At 41.8% G+C, this 17293-nt stretch overlaps 1 protein-coding gene across 1 annotated transcript in view; it reads left to right on the forward strand.

Annotated features, from left to right (window-relative positions):
* FOXO3 (forkhead box O3) overlaps positions 1 to 17293 on the forward strand; it is a 126754-nt gene that overhangs the window by 98934 nt on the left and 10527 nt on the right. Inside the window, exon 3 of the mRNA XM_043592065.1 lies at positions 7025 to 8460. Coding sequence (XP_043448000.1) covers positions 7025 to 8425 — 1401 coding nt within the window. The 3' untranslated portion in view covers positions 8426 to 8460. The remainder of the gene's footprint in view (positions 1 to 7024; positions 8461 to 17293) is intronic.

Below are 17293 nucleotides of genomic sequence, written 5' to 3' on the forward strand. Positions count from 1 at the left end.
TCATTGGGCTTTTCACGTGACCTTTATCATCGACTGCTCAGGAGATGCATATATTAGAATTCAGGCATTTGGCAGCCTCATTCTGAATTGTCATTGCCCACAAGTCAAAGCAGTGAGACCTACTTGAAATGCTGGTCCTATGTGTAAGGTAGATGAATATTGTGTCTAAAAGCAATCTTTTGCAGATTGTCCCCACTGAAATCCCTTAGAAGGACCAGGTGGATGCCTGCAATCTGCCTGGTGGGGAGCAATGGGTCTGGCTTAGAGGTTGACAGCCATAGCTCTCATTTTGCTACTTTTGAGACAGCACAAAAAAAGAGAGGGAGGGGTTGTCTTCAAAAAATAAATAAATAAATAAAATGGAAGGTAGGCAGGGGCCTTTAAGAGTTAAATTACACAACTCCCTTTTTATTTTTAAAGTCAGTGGATTCCTTGTTGCCGTTGCTGAGAAAGATAAATTGATACCACATGTTGCTTCCAGACAAAACCCTCTCTGTGTTCCAGGGGGAGCACATGCAGCTGGTGTCTGGGTTAGTGGACAGTCTCCACAAGGTAAACATGGGTTGGAAGGGGCTGGAGTGGACATAGGGTAGCAACAGTTAGGAAATTACCAGTCACTCCTGACTGACACAGCACCTTTGAAATACTTTTAAGAGTCTGAAATCTTCCTGGAAGGAGCCGCCCTCTCACCTTTTGGCTTAAATTATACGATGCTCGGAAAACAGTAAGTGAACGTTTCTGATGTCACTGCTTCCGTATGTGGGATTTGACAGTTGAGAGCCTCTTTTGTGCTTGGCACTTCAGTGAGTACTTTGCATGCGCAATTTCATTTAACCTTCCCGAAGATCCTAGAGTTAGGCAGAGAGGGTAATTTTATCCTCATTTTGTGAAAGGGGCATCTGAGGTTCACTCAGTTGCCCAAGGTCATTGGACGAATGTCAGAGCCAGGATTCTAGCTCGGACCTGACTGACATCAGAGTCTGTACTCCTCCTTCAACATCATGCTGCCCCACCTCCATTAGCCACCTTAAATTGTGTGTGTGAATTATCCACTTTGTAAAGTTCCAGTGGGGAATACTTGGTCATTTCAGGCAGCTTCTCTTGGACACCTAACCTAATCTGTTCTGGGTCCATGTGTCTTCACAATCAGTTGGCATATATGTAGTGACCATGTGCACTTTAATATTAGTAATAAATGTATCTTACAGTAGGAAACTGCCTTTCAGGAGAGCAAGAAAAATAATTACCAGATTCTGATAAGTACAGTCATCTTTATGCTAATTTCTTCAAGGAGAACCAAGCAAAGAAATCTCATGCTGACTGTGGGCCACAGCCCAGAGTGTGAAATCGAGTTCCTTCATACTACCTCCTTCACACACCTTCTGCACATACCTCCTTGAAGGATTAGGCCACTAAATACAGCTGCAATCACACAGGACACAGGTTTTCCAGATCTCTTCCTATTTAACTCCATCGAAAGCATCTAAAGCATTTCTGTCCCAAGCTTGCTTGGGTGTAAATCATTTTGTAAAAGAGAGCATTGACATAAAATGGGATGAAGAGTATTCTTCTCTCTGCTCTCTCTTCAGACACATTGTGTTAGAGATGCTTTAAGGATTCTCTAAATCTTTGGGCAGGTTGGAAAAAAAACTGGTATATTTGTCCCTGACACTAAAGTTTCTTCCTAGAAAATGTTTGCTTTCCTATAATTTCCAGTATCTGGATTTCTTAGTAGTGAACTTAAATAACCAGAACTATTCACATGATTTGGGGTTGAGGTTGTAGTGTAGCTTCGTGGCTCCTTTAGTAAGTGTGATGATAGAATGGCCTGTGCTCTAGCAATAGGACTTTTGGTTATTAATATTTACCTTATCAAGTTAACATTAAGGAAAACACATCCTTAGTACTTCAGCCAATTAACAATGGCTTGCCTTACAAAGTATTAGAAAAGTTAATTCTAGTCTTGTCACACCATTCTTCTTTTTTTTTTTTTTTTTAATGTTTTATTTTATTTTTGAGAGAGACAGAGACAGAATGCAAGTAGGTTAGGGGCAGAGAGAGAGGGAGACACAGAATCCGAAGGAGGCTCCAAGCTGTCAGCACAGAGCCCGATGCAGGGCTCAAACTCACAGAGCTGTGAGATCATGACCTGAGCCAAAGTCAGACGCTCAACCGACCGAGCCACCCAGGCACCCCAGCCATTCTTCCTTTACGTCAGCTCCCAATCCACAAACTAATGTAAAATCCTAGAAATATAAACTGTTTTGTATGGTATATGAATTAGTGGAAAACTATAGAATATTTTTAATGGCGGTTTTTATAGTTTAAAATACACACAAGTAGGGAGGCACCTGGCTGGCTCAGTTGGAAGAGCACGCGACTCTTGATTTCCAGGTTGTGAGTTTGAGCCCCACGTTGGGTGAGGAGATTATAAAAAGGATAAATAAACTTTAAAAAATAAATAAATAAAATACAGTACACCGGAAACTAATTTACAGACCATAATATAGAGGTCTTTAGAGAACTTAAATGATAGATCATGAGATTTTACAGTTGGCCTGTTTTTAGAAATCCCACTTCTCATTTCTGGGACTGACTTGAAGGAGTATCATCCCTTTGAAATCTTACAGAAGTCATATCACCATTAACTTTTGTTATCAGGGAAGGTGTGGGGAAACATCATACTCCTGACATTTTATCTGGCATTTATTTATTTATTTATTTACCTTTTCCTGCTTTCCCAAAATGTAGGTAGAGAAACTACTGATTAGAATCATGACCTGTAAGAAAACCAGAATCTATTTCTGGAATCCACCTTGTTAGGATGAGGGAGCATTTGAACTGGAAATGGACAGAAGGACCATATTTATTGGCCTTTGGATTTTATAAATGGGAAGCTGGCCAGCCTATATGTGTAGAGGCTCCTGAGATAGGGGACTGTCACATTGGTGGTGGCATTGTGTTGTCTTGGTCATATAACCTGAAAAACCTGTCTGAGTGTTGTGTAGGTAATATGCCTAAGGGCATGCATTCTGCTAGTAATAATCTCTAAAACAAGAGTAGAGCAAAGAGTGGAAACTGAAGCTAGTCACCGATTTAATAAGTCAGGTTTTGTTTCAGAACCTAAGGACAGTTAACATTGGTTGGTATGGTGACCATTGCCCTCTCCCTAGAAGGAATGCTATCATGGCCTCCTTAGTAAAGAAACACAAACATGGGCTGTGTGAGCCTTCACTTTCTTGTCAGTTCTTCTGAAAGACTTTCTTTAAAAAAAGGTTTATTTTTAATTTAGGAAAGACCCATCAAATTATTATCCCTATTTCATAAACAGAATTACAGTAATAAAGTTGTGCTTTTATATCCTTGTTCTTTATTAAATGTTTCTTTAAAATGTTAACAGAAATAGGTTAAACGATGACTTCTAAATAATTTGGTGACAAACCTGTGAAAGGTTATATAGTAAAAGCATTGGATTTGAGTACGGAAAACAAATTTCACTTTGGGTTATATAGGCAGTGTGACCCTGGTGTAAGTTATTTAATATCTCTCAGCCTGAGCCCTCATATAGATGATGAGAGCACTGATACCAACTTTGCAGGTTTATTATAAGGATTAGAGACCATGAATTTAAAAGCTATGGCTCAGTAACTGGCAGTGCTCTAATTAGGCAGGTTCTCATTTCTTCACCCTTGAGATCAGGGCTCTGGGCCCTGACATCTTGTCCTGTGCTTCTGGTCCTAAATGTGGGTATTCCAGCCCCTTTACCACATGTCCTTACAGAAGCTTAATTTCTGTCTCCAAATTTTAGCCAACTGTAGCTTGAAATTTTGTTAAATTATACATATACATTGTTGAAGTTTAGAGTTGTAGTAATAGATGACTATTAGAAAGTTCATGTAGGGCATTTTGGAATTCTGTAAAGTGTTCCTTTTTTTTTTTTGTAGTTGGTTTGGAATTGGTGAAAATAAAAATACATTTAAAAAATACTATTCTCTAAGTGCTTTTTTTTTTTTTTTAAGTTTATTTATTTTCAGAGAGAATGCACCCATGAATGGCGAAGGGGCAGAGAGAGAGGGAGAAAGAAAGAATCCCAAGCAGACTCTGTGCTGATAGCAGCCCATGTCGGGGTCAAACTCCGGAACCATGAGATCATGACCTCAGTCGAAATCAAGAGTCTGATGTTACAGACTAAGCCATCCAGGCACACTCCCTCCCCCTCAAGTGCTTTTTAAAGAGGGGATAACAGGATACTTAAGATTGGTCATTATTAATCCTAGGTGTTATATGAACTCATTCCAAAACCTAGAGCAAAGGGGCCTGGCCAGGGTTCCACATTGCTCCCATATAGCTTCAGAACCTTCCTGTTTTCACCAAGAAGTTTAAGTTTTTCATTTAATATATCTAGTCATTTGAGTACTCAGATTGTAGAACCACCTTGCACCTGCCTGCTTTTTGAACCCTACAGAGTGAATTTTAAGAACGTGCTTTGAATCTGTTTTATAAAGGGTTTTACTTTTTAAAGAAACAATTTCTGAACCATTAGTAGACATGCCATTATTTTAGTTATTTATTTATTTATTTATTTATTTATTATTTTTTTTTTTAATATGAAATTTATTGTCAAATTGGTTTCCATTATTCTTTTAAAAACCAGAAGAGTAAACGGGAATCAGAGTATATAGTCTCCTGGGCAACATTCGTCTTATACTCACTATGTTGCCTGTTTTTTTCTCTCAACTATGTCTTTATGGGCATATCATAGAAATGCCAACTTATGACCCGTGGTTGTTCATGTTCATTGCCCAACCTGAACTGCAGGCCCTCCTTACATAGGAACACATACATGGGAATCACTGAGTATTTTGAGTTACTTATGGTAAAATCCTGCCCACTTTCTGCGTTCTAAAAACATTCTGGTAGAACACATGTATTTGTATCTTCTACATAAATACAGTGATGATTGCCAATTTTTTAAAAACTATGGGAACTTCTAGGATTGTTTGTATTTCATATACTGCACAAGGCAATACTTTTTGTCTTTAACTTGTGAGTAAAAACTCATCTGTCCTGTAGTTTCTGTTCCAGATGTGGAGAAGACCATCAACTCCTCTCTTTTACTGCACATGAGGCATTTTATAGATTAGAATGAGCCCGCATCAGGTGATGAGCTCTCCCCACCATGGACTCTGTGTTTTATAATAGCAATAAGAACACCCTGACTTGGTAGAGTGATCAGTTCCTAAAGCATATTACCATATATCATTCTTACATCATCCCTGTCAGGGAAGGATGGTTTGGATGTTGTTATGGCTATAATGAAGATAGAGAAGTGAAGTTGTTGCAGACGGATTAAATGATTTGCTCAAGGTCACATGGTTGATCATTGCAGAGATAGGACTGGATCTAGGTCATCCCAGCCAACCAAGCTTATCTACCAAGCTGAGAGGAAGATCTTGCAAGATGGCTGCAGTTGTTAGGATTTTAAAGATATTTTGCTCTTTTTTTTAATCCTTTAATATGAAATAGTTTTAAATGTACAGAAAAGTTGGAAAACTGCAGAGTTCTCATATCGCAACATCAAGTTTCCCGTTGTTAACATCTTACCTTAAAGTTTAGTACATTTGCCACAACTAATGAACTAATATTAATACCTTATTATGAACTGAAGTCCATACGTTATTCAGATCTCCCTCATTTTTACCTAATGTCCTTTTTCTGTTCCAGCATCCTGTCCAGGTTGCTACGTTACATTTAATCATCGTTCTTCCTTAGATTCCTTGTGGGTCTGACAGTTGGGAAGAGTATGCAACAGACATTTTTTAAATGTCCCTTAATTGGTATTTGTCTGATGTTTTTCTCATAGTTAGACTGGGGTGACGGTTTTTAGAAGGAAGACTACAAAAGAGGGTACCATTTTCATCGTATCATATCAAGAGTACATATCAACATGACTTAGCCCTATTGATGTTGACCTCGATAACCTGAGATAGTGTTTGTTTCTCTACTGTCAAGTTACTTTTTCCCTCCTTTCCAGACTGAACTCTTTGGAAGGAAGTTACTATGCTCAGACTGCATTGCCTGGAAGGGAAATATCTATATAAATTACTTGAAATTGTTCTGAATGGGCAACTTGCCTATTTCTGTCAACTCAGCAAATTTTACTCTACCATTTTCTTCTTCTTTTTTTTTTTTTAATGTTTATTTTGAGAGAGAACAAGAGTGTGAGCACAGAAGGGGCAGAGGGAGAGGAAGAGGAAGAGGAAGAGAGAGAGAGAGAGAGAGAGAGAGAGAGAGAGAGAGAGAGAGAAAATATCCCAAGCAGGCTCCACACCATCAGCTCAGAGCCCGACATGGAGCTCGATCTCATGAACCATGAGATCATGACCTGAGCTGAAATCAAGAGTTGGATGCTTAACCCACGGAGCCACATAAACACCCCACCATTTTTTTTTTTATACCTGGCAGACAGGTATGAAATTATGGCAGGAAGAGATGGGAGTTATAGAAAGGATAGGTAACAATTCACACCAGTTGAGTTTATAGTAGTGATTAAGAAAAGGTAGATGCTGCCTTTATACTAGTGGAGGAGGGAACCATAAGAAAATAGAGTAGCCCCTTGAGTGATTAATTACCCTTAGAGAGCCAGGGAGGTTTGTTGCAAAATGGAAGAGTGCTGTGGTAATAAAATTATACAAGTGTGAACTTCAGTGTAGGAAATAGTATTCTAGAAAAGGACAACAAAACTTAGGAATTTGGGGAAAACAATGTCATTGAGCATATACATTTCCAGCATCTCCTGGATATGAAACCATCTCCCACCTCCTAAATACCACAATTGGCCATTTACAATGTTGTCATTGTTCCGAGCTGGGTGGGGAGCATATCATACAAATGTTTATCTTTTTTTTTTTCTTTTTAATCCTCCAAAAACTAAGGAGGCTTTTAAAAATAAGTCTGATTACTTCTGGCTGCTTAGTTTTGGTCCATTTTGTCTCATATTCTGCATTTTCCATTCTCTCCACAGAATTCTATTCGGCACAACCTGTCACTGCACAGCCGTTTCATGCGGGTCCAGAATGAGGGGACTGGCAAGAGCTCTTGGTGGATCATCAACCCTGATGGGGGGAAGAGCGGGAAGGCACCCCGGCGGCGGGCTGTCTCCATGGACAACAGCAACAAGTATACCAAGAGTCGTGGCCGTGCAGCCAAGAAGAAGGCAGCCCTGCAGACAGCCCCCGAGTCAGCAGATGACAGTCCCTCCCAGCTCTCCAAGTGGCCTGGCAGCCCCACGTCACGCAGCAGTGACGAGCTGGATGCGTGGACCGACTTCCGCTCACGCACCAATTCCAATGCCAGCACGGTCAGTGGCCGCCTGTCACCCATCTTGGCAAGCACGGAGTTGGATGACGTCCAGGATGATGATGCACCGCTCTCCCCCATGCTCTACAGCAGCTCAGCTAGCCTGTCACCCTCTGTAAGTAAGCCATGCACCGTGGAACTACCACGGCTGACTGACATGGCGGGCACCATGAATCTGAATGATGGGCTCTCTGACAACCTCATGGATGACCTGCTGGATAACATCACACTCCCATCGTCCCAGCCATCGCCCACCGGAGGGCTCATGCAGCGGAGCTCTAGCTTCCCATACACCGCCAAGGGCTCCGGCCTGGGCTCTCCAACCAGCTCCTTCAATAGCACGGTGTTTGGACCCTCGTCTCTGAATTCCCTGCGCCAGTCTCCCATGCAGACCATCCAAGAGAACAAGCCAGCTACCTTCTCTTCCATGTCACACTATGGCAACCAGACACTCCAGGACCTGCTCACTTCAGACTCACTCAGCCACAGCGATGTCATGATGACCCAGTCAGACCCCTTGATGTCTCAGGCCAGCACCGCTGTGTCTGCCCAGAACTCCCGCCGGAACGTGATGCTTCGAAATGACCCAATGATGTCCTTTGCTGCCCAGCCTAACCAGGGGAGTTTGGTCAATCAGAACTTGCTCCACCACCAGCACCAAACCCAGGGCGCTCTCGGTGGCAGCCGTGCCTTGTCGAATTCTGTCAGCAACATGGGCTTGAGCGACTCCAGCAGCCTTGGGTCAGTCAAACACCAGCAACAATCTCCTGTCAGCCAGTCTATGCAAACCCTCTCGGACTCTCTCTCAGGCTCCTCCTTGTACTCAGCTAGTGCAAACCTTCCCGTCGTGGGCCACGAGAAGTTCCCCAGCGACTTGGACCTGGACATGTTCAATGGGAGCTTGGAGTGCGACATGGAGTCCATTATCCGTAGTGAACTCATGGATGCCGATGGGTTGGATTTTAATTTTGATTCCCTCATCTCCACACAGAATGTTGTTGGTTTGAACGTGGGGAACTTCACTGGTGCTAAGCAGGCCTCATCTCAGAGCTGGGTGCCAGGCTGAAGGATCACTGAGGAAAGGGGAAGTGGGCAAAGCAGGTCAGTGCCCAATGCTATGGCATTTAATAACAAAGTGTGGTTAATTGGGGGGAGGCTGACTTTTATTTACTTTGAACTTTACTCCACATTGAGAAATCGAGAACCATGGAGCAGTGGTACACGGTACATGGCTCCCAACCTGTTCATCTCCAAGTCAGACAGGGCCATCAGGTGCCCCTCTCCGCAGTTTGCTGACAGCTCAGGAATTTTACTGCCAGTAAAAAGAACATACACATATTCAGATATTTCATTCTATTCTTTTTTTCTTTTTTTGTATCTAGTCATCCTCACTTACCTATGACACAGGTCTCCCTACTTGATGGATGGATGAGGATAGAATGGAAAGGGGGGAGGAAGGGAGACCTTTGGTCACACAAACTTCAAGGTTAAGGACCCAGCCAGAAGACATTCTTAGATGCTCAGGTCCAACACCACCTTTGTCGATCTTCCATGTTATGGTTTCTTCATCTTTTTCCAGTGAAGCAACAATTCACAGGTACTTCTAATTTAACTGTAGAATATATATTCTGGAATCTTTCATGCATAAGTATTTCCACCAAAAGCAAGATCTGTTAGGGGCGCCTGGGTGGCTCAGTCAGTTAAGCATCTGACTTCAGCTCAGGTCATGATCTCACTGAGGTCTGTGAGTTCGAGCCCCGTGTCGGGCTCTGTGCTGACAACTCAGAGCCTGGAGCCTGCTTCGGATTCTGTGTCTCCCTCTCTCTCTCTGCCCCTCCCCTGTTTGCACTCTGTCTCTCTCAAAAATAAACATTAAAAAAAAAAAAAAAAAAAACAAAACAAGATCTGTTAGATTCTTCACCATAGGACTAATCATGTTTATGAGTTAGCGTTCAGCATACAAGCATTTAGAGAGCAAAAGATTACATTGGAAACCGTTTTTATGTGAATGAGAAAGAGAGCACTTGGTCATGTGCTTCTTGTTCCTCAACGCGTAAGTGAGGTCAGGTTCCTAACAGTGACGTGAGTTGCAAAAGGGGGAAGAGATTTTTTTGAATTGTGGCATTTTAATACTGTTGGAACCAGAAGGATCATATAACATGATGTGGTAAGAAAAGCATTTTATTAAAATCAGAAATCAAGGGTTCAGTTTCACTTCTGCTAGTTTCTGGCCACTGTCAGGGGTGTGCCACTTAGCTTCTGAGCCTCAATTTCCACTCTTATAAAAATGAGTAGAATAGCCCCTTTGTTACCTATCACAGGGTTATTCTAAGTATCAAATGCACCGAAGTATATGGAAGTGCTTGTAAAACTGCAGTGGGCTGAAATATGTATGGTGTAATTAGGTAAACATACTGATTGATAGAAGAGTAAGCACAGAGCCCAGAAAGGCTAAGTAGTTTGCTGAAGGTCACACAGCTGGACCCAAAATCCATATTTCCTGAATGGCTTGAACCGTGATAGTTTTCCCTAATTTTCTCTAAGTAGAAAAAAATAGGAAGTGCTCTGAACTGAAGCCAGCATAGCAGAAATACACAAGCTTGCCCCAAAACTCTCCTTAAGTAACATGAGCACTGGGGTATTCTGCTGACAGGTTTGTGCCTCCAGACCCTACCCATGTTCAAGAGCTCTGTCTGTTCTGTGCCCCAGCTCCTCTTTTTAAAAAACCTCAGTAAGCTCCTTACACCCTTCTTTAAATGGTGTAAAAGGGAAATGCGATTCAAAGCCATAAAAACCCGGAGCCTTGTTTAACCCTCTGCCCTGGTGAAGGAATTACAAGGGTCCCCTATGGTGAACTCACTGCAGCTCACGAGGTAGTTGTAGAAAGGGGAGTGTCAAGAGTGTTGCGGTGCTGCAGCTTCTCAGCTTTCCCAGGCATAAGCGGGCCCCTAATGGGACTCAGACATCTGTTTTCAGTCATTTAATAGCCCTTGAGATGGTAAAAAGACTGTAATGGAAGCTAAATAGGGTGACACACTTGCATGCCAGCCAGTTCAGTACCAGAATCAGACTGTGAAGATTTTGCCTTGAGAAATAGAGACATTTGGCTTTTAGAAGAATAGATAGTTTGTTTTCCTTTAAGAAGTGGAATGTGATTGTGGCTTCTAATGACACAAGTAAATTTTAATTTTGGTAGAGTTGTAAAGGAGACCCACATTCTAATTTGTTGAAAAGAGTTCAGGAGAAAATGTAGTATCAATTTTTGTGTAATTTTTCAAGTGTAGGTTTTCTTTTTAGTTGAATAGCAGACCTTTCTTGTATATGTATAATTCTAAAAGATTGTATAAAAATATTTTAAGGGAGATTTAAATACTTACATTTTAAAAACATGTTTAATGAATTATTATTTGAATAATAAATAACCACTTTTGGGATAATGCATTTTATTGTTACGCCCTAATGGAGCTTTAGGATCGTTTAGTCACCTTTTTCTCACAACATTTTGGGGAGTTTCTTTTGAGAAGATATTTCTTCATTTAAAAATGAAAAGCCACCAAAAATGTCCTGAAAGTAAACTAGCTCAATGTGATCAGAGCAAGAGAAAAAGCATCCTAAAGACGATGGGGTCTTTGAGGGAATCTGGTTTCTAGGTGTAGGATTTCCATATTGCTTTGGAATGAATTGTTCTTCTAAACTGCCAGGAGCACATGTGACCTGAAGTATATTTACCTTTAAACTTATCTTGTGTCTATCACTTTATTGAAGACTCTTAAATTCACAGAACAGGCCTGAAGTCACAACCTCAGACCTCTCTTCTCCCAAATGAAGTACCCCAGCTTCCCAAGAGTTGTTCTAGAATAGCTTTCTTGGTTTGGCTTTTTTTTTTTTTTTTTTTTAAAACAAGTCGCCATGGTGTTCTCCAAACTCCTTTCCTGCCTAAACTGAGTGTCACGTGGCCCTAAATTGCAGTTGTGTAGTTGTGGAGTAAACGGAACGGCTCTGTCCAGTTGACAGTCCTTCTGGAGAGCCGTGGAGAGGTGCTTCTTTGGAGGGCTGGGTGTTTCACACACACGTCATTCATCTTAGACTATGTGTAAAATCCTTTGATCTGTGGGTCTATCTGGAAAAGAAAAGAGAACAATACCTTTTTACGAGTGCCAGCTACTGGGATGTGAAGGGCACTTTCTTCTCTATAAAGCGTGGTGCACATACTTTGAAATTGGCAGTGGAGTTGTCTGTGAGCTAGTGTGGTGGTTGCAACGCTGAGCTTCCATGGAGCCCTCCTGTATCTGACGTGGGTCTCCTCTCAGTGGGAAAGCAGCCTTGACCTCACTGTAGTTTTGAGGTCAAAAGATGCCTAAGTTCACAAGCTCCTTCATTCATCTTCACCTTTTGACATTTGGAGACCCCATTAGGGAACAGCCCAGTATTTAGTTTTAAACTACTTGGAGATAAAGAATGGAAAACATCAAGAAAGAATTTTTCCGCATTCTAATATTCTTTCCACAAAGTGGCCCTAGTAAGAGATACGTGATGATCCAGAACTAAAAAGAAACAGTGGTATACTAGTGTGAAAACAGCAGGATCTAGTGCTGGAGGCCATTTAGAATTTATATTTAGGCTGCTTTCCAAAAGGAGCAAATCTTTGATACTTGTTGAACTAATATTTGAATGCTGTGATCTGTTACATATTCATGTTGGGGAATAGAACTAATTCTGACCAAATACAGACAATGTAGGCTATTTATGTCATGATCTTTTTCTTGATGTAGATATTTCTGTGTTAGGCAGTATAATGTATGATAAATATGAATCTGTAGGTATTGCATGGAGAATATACCCTGTTACTTGCACTTGTGACTGTAGTCTACTCTTTGGTTACAATATGCCAGCCTCAAGAATTCTTCGTCTGCAGGGATCTTTATTCTTACCTTTAAAAGAGCCTGCAGTCTGAACTGTCATTCATTGAGAGAATGGCTGTCTGGATCCTTTTAGCGTTGACAACAGTAAAGGAAAATTGACATAGCTGTGAAAAGGGGTTTTCTGTGCAGAGGCTGGTATACTCCTTACATACATTCTTTTCTCTGGCAAGCTGTGATACCCAGCACTGAGGCTGCTCTTCCTGGGCAAAGGGACAGAGCCTGAATGACTCTCACTTTAAGCAGTTGCATTTATAAATGGCTTTCTGGACAGTCTCTTTGGCCACAGAGCTTATGTGGAGCATGAATAAATGGGGTGAAAATCACCTGAATTACTACTGGAAATTCTTGTAAACTTTAAGCTCCCACTAAATGCTTCTTTTTCTAGGGTTCATAATGCTCAATACTTAACATCTTATAAATAAAGTTTCAGGATGCCTGGGTGAATCAGTTGGTTTAATATCTGTCTCTTGATTTCGGCTCAGGTCATGATCTCATGGTTTGTGGGATTGAGTCCTACGTTGGACTCTACGCTGACAGCACAGAACTTGCTTGAGATTCATATTCTCTCTCTCTTTCTGTCTCTCTCTCTCAAAATACATAAATTAAAAAAATAACATCTTCTCAAGTACAGTCTTCCCCCAGGTGCCACATATGCTTCTCATAAGGCTTCCCTTTCTGTATGGAAACTGGAGAAAGGACCTTGACGGGATCTACTTCTGTGCTATCACTGGAGAGATTGGCCAGGGGGCTGCCTTGTTCCTGGGGCGGGGAGAAGGATGTTTGCTGACTGCTTGCTCTTTCCGACTTGGAGATGCATGCTTTAATGCTAGATTTTCATTCCAAGGTGGAGAATCCCCAGTTTGTAAGAGGCATCCCCCACTTCACCCTGGTTTTATTAATGTGTTCATTTGATTTAAAAAACATTGCTTTCCCCCATCTTCCAAATTGTTTTGAAGTTCCAAAAACTAAAATGAGTTAAAATTTTGTTTTGAAGGGAGCCTGGGTGGCTCATTTGGTTAAGTGTCCAACTTTGGCTCAGGTCATAATTTTGTGGTTCATGAGTTTGAGCCCTGCATCGGGCTCTCTGCTGTCAGCACGGAGCCCGCTTCAGATCCTCTGGCCCTTCCCTCCCCACCCCCCAAATAAAATAAATAAGCTTTTAAAAATGGTAAAAAAAATAAAATTTGTTTAAAAACATTTTTTGGTATGAAAACTAGTAATACTTCTGATATTTAGAGATCCTGTAAATGAGTGTTTCTCAAAGTGTTTCACAGAATACAGATCCTCAAGGTATTCCTGGGTATTATGTAGAAAATGCATTCTGTGGTCAAATTTGAGGACTACCATGTTAAACAGTGAAATAGGGATGTTTCGATGTTTCCAGCAGGGTTTCTCAGAGCCTTTTTTAAAAAATATAATTTATTGTCAAATTGACTTATGTACAGTGCTCATGCCAACAAGTGCCCTCCTCAATGCCCATCACCCATTTTCCCTTCTCCCCCAACTCCCCATCAACCTCTGTTCTCCCTATTTAAGATTCTCTTGTGGTTTGCCTCCCTCCCTCTCTGTTTGTAACTATTTTTTCCCCTTCCCTTCCCCCACAGACTTCTGTTAAGTTTCTCAAGATCCACATATGAGTGAAAACATATGATATCTGTTCTTCTCTCAGAGACTTTTTAATATATGTTATGAGCCTTGTAGATAGGATTGCAGGGTTTCATAAATTCATTTGATATTTTGAGTCAAATCCTTTTTCTTCAGGAAACCAGGACCAGTGTTCTAAGAAAACCCCTAAAGACATGAGCCAGCTACCCACTTCAACTCACTGTCCCTGGGGTTCTGTTGTGATGGGAACTGTGGATTTAAAAAGCCTCCCTACAACCCAGTCCAAGTTAAGTATTGTCTGTGTGGTACGGCAGAGGGGCTGTGGGATTTGTAGCAGGCTTCCATTTTCATGGCTATATGTCATTGAGTCAAGTCCCCCCTCTGCTTATCTGTGACCCGAGGTTAAAATGGAAACCTATCCCACAGAGCTCTTGCATGGGCTAATGTCCTTTGGCAACTTTTTAAAAAGTTATTTAATATTTATTGTTACTTAAAATGGCTCCAGAGGTTAATACAGAATAAAGGAGCCAGCCAAGCAAGCCAGTGTTACACTGTTGGCAGAAAGAATGAGTACATTCCTCAATAAACTAGAACCAGTCCATTTTCTTATTAAAAAGGTATAGCAGTTGCCTGTTGGGTGAACCTTTTTGGTGATTTTTCCCTAGAAGTCCCACCTACCAATATGGAGGTGCCTGTGAGAGAAACTATTGTTTCACTAACAGCCCTCTGTTAGGGAACTTCTGATGCAGATGGAATGAGAAGGTTTGTATGTGGTACCTAAAATGCTCCCTTAACAACTTTAAAGGATTGTCTGAGAAATCCTGGCTTTCCTTGGGTGCCAATCAGTATCCAAAGGGCTGGTAGCGCTCTGCTGAGGGAGAAGCCTCGCCTTCCCCCTTCTCTGCTCCCTCAGTGTGGCCTATTCCTGCTGGTAGGGAGCCTAGAAATCTGATCATCCCCCTCCCACTGCCAGCCCATCCCAAGCCATGCAGAGAAATAACGAGCTGTTCCAGCCCTCCTAGGGCTGTCTTGAGGGCCGAAATCCCCAAGGTTGCCCCACAATAAATAACTTGGTGCTGGCAGAGGTCTGGCCATAGACACCCCCACCCCCTGGGGCTGGCGGTTTACCCCTTATTGGCTAATGTGACACAATTTGGGATTCCGAAAATGTGGTCGCTGTGCCCTTACCATCTCTTCCAGTGAAAACCCAGAGGAAATGGACTGTTCTTATCCGGGAGCTTTCCTCCCAAAGAAGCAGGACCAAGACTGGAACTGAAGCACACTACTCCCTAAAGAACCGCTGTGCACTTTGGGTGCAGGTGCTGTGTTTTGTTTCTCTTCCCAGTAATAGATGGGACTGCACTCTGTAATTCGAGGTTTTCTGTTTTTTTAATAACCTCTTTTTTGCTAAAAATCTATAACATTCATTTATTAAACGATGAGAATTATTTGGTCATGGAAGCCTCAGAAAGTAATTCCACTGTTTCTGAAGGATAAAACGTTAATTGTCAGTGTTGGTTTGATTGAAGGTTTGTATATCAGTATGTCTTATCTCTCCCTCTCTCCCCCCTCCCCTCCCTCCTCTGTGTATTTCTCTCTGATGAAAGAAAAGTCTGGAGAGTTAAGATTTTCTTTTTTTTTTAAAGTATTCATGTCTGTGTGGAGTGTTTGATTTGACTCCCTAAGGGAATTTAACGGCCAAGAAGAGAAGGCCAGAGGTTCTGAGGTTGAAATTTTAAATTAATTTCCAGTGGGTTTCCATGTATATGTGCCATTGTAATTATTTGGGACTTCCATTGGTCATTTTATGTTCAGAAATGATCACAAAGCAGTACAGCCCAACATATCTGTAAGTGATCAGAAAATATGTGTTGACTGGTAGACCTGTTATAAGTCAGCCCTTTCCCACTGCCTGAATGCCTCAAGCCAAAGCACTCTGTGTCCAGCCCCACTCAATCCAGGTTGCCTGCTGGCGGGGGGGCCCCGTGGAAGGGAGCTGCAGGCACTTAGTAGGCTGCATAGGGAGAGGAGGGCCACCCATGCCGCACAACGTGTGGATTTGCCTCACTCCTGGAGTCTACACTCCTGGCCAGACTGTTGACCTTAGGATGGTCCTTTGTCTCTATTAATCTCGGAGCCACCCTTGAGACCTTCCTTTCAGTTCCCTTCTTGGTTTCCTTCTTCTGTTGTGCTGGTATAATTGTTGCTTCTTGGCCACCACCTGTGTCACCTGCATGTCCTGTCATACCTTACAGGTGGACTATTTGTGGAACTAAAATAGCTCGTTTTGTGTTTTCAGTTTCAGAATCACTTTTGGAAAAATTAGATTATCTTAAAAACCTTGTATATCTAAAGCAGGAAAAGAGGACTTTGGAGTCTGCTCTCTTCAGTACCTAGTTGTGGAACCCTTAGATGGGCTGGCACACTAGACCTACATTTGCAGTCCCAAGTCCCAGGGATCTAGTGTGCCCCAGACTGAAGGGATGGCTGCACCCGTCCCCCTGCAACTATCCCCACCCCCAGCGACTAAATGCAGTGAAGTCACACAGGCAAACATAAACACGTGGTGTTCAGCTCATGGTTTATGGCTCTACGCGTTTCTTCCTGGATGACAGTTCCCTCTTGTTTGTAAGTGGTGAATCACTAAAGCACTGATAGCAAGTTGAGAGAGTAGGAAGATGTTAATTTGGAGGCTGGTAATAAAGGATGTGTATGGTAGGATGTACAGAAAAGATGGGAGGAGGTAAATATTAAATACTATTTTAAATTAAAAAAATTTTTTTAATATTTATTTTTGAGAGAAAGAGTGAGGGGGAGAAGGGGCAGAGAGAGAGGGAGACACAGGTTCCGAAGCAGGCTCCAGACTCTGAACTGTAAGCAAAGAGCCTGACGCAGGGCTCGAACTCATGAACCGTGAGATCATAACCTGAGCCAAAGTCAGACGCTTAACTGACTAAGCCACCCAGGCACCCCTATTATTTTAGGTTTTTTAATTGTTGTTAAATTAGTTGAATGTTAAAAGTGTGCCTTGTATTGATCCTTAGGTGGTTTCATAAGAAACACAGGGTTTAGAAAGTTAATCAGAAGTCATCCTCCCCAGAAAAGGACATTAAAATTCTATGTTTTGTCCCACAAGCAGTAGGTTCTGCCTGAAATAAGATTAAGTCTGAGCAAATGTGAGTAGGTTTAAAATGCTTCATGGAAGCTTGTAGCATTTAAAGGCTGCTAAGTATTTGAATTGGCAGAGGGGAAGAGAGGGCTATTCCAGGAGGATGTTCATTCATTTCTTCAGCCAACATTTATTTTGTGCCTATTCTATATTTCAACTTTCCAGTCTACTTAGGACATCAAGAAAATTTTATATATTATGCTTCTTTAGGGCAAATACCATGTCTAAGATACTGCTT

This window comes from Prionailurus bengalensis, chromosome B2 (assembly GCF_016509475.1).
Source record: "Prionailurus bengalensis isolate Pbe53 chromosome B2, Fcat_Pben_1.1_paternal_pri, whole genome shotgun sequence".
In the NCBI taxonomy this organism is placed as follows: domain Eukaryota; kingdom Metazoa; phylum Chordata; class Mammalia; order Carnivora; family Felidae; genus Prionailurus; species Prionailurus bengalensis.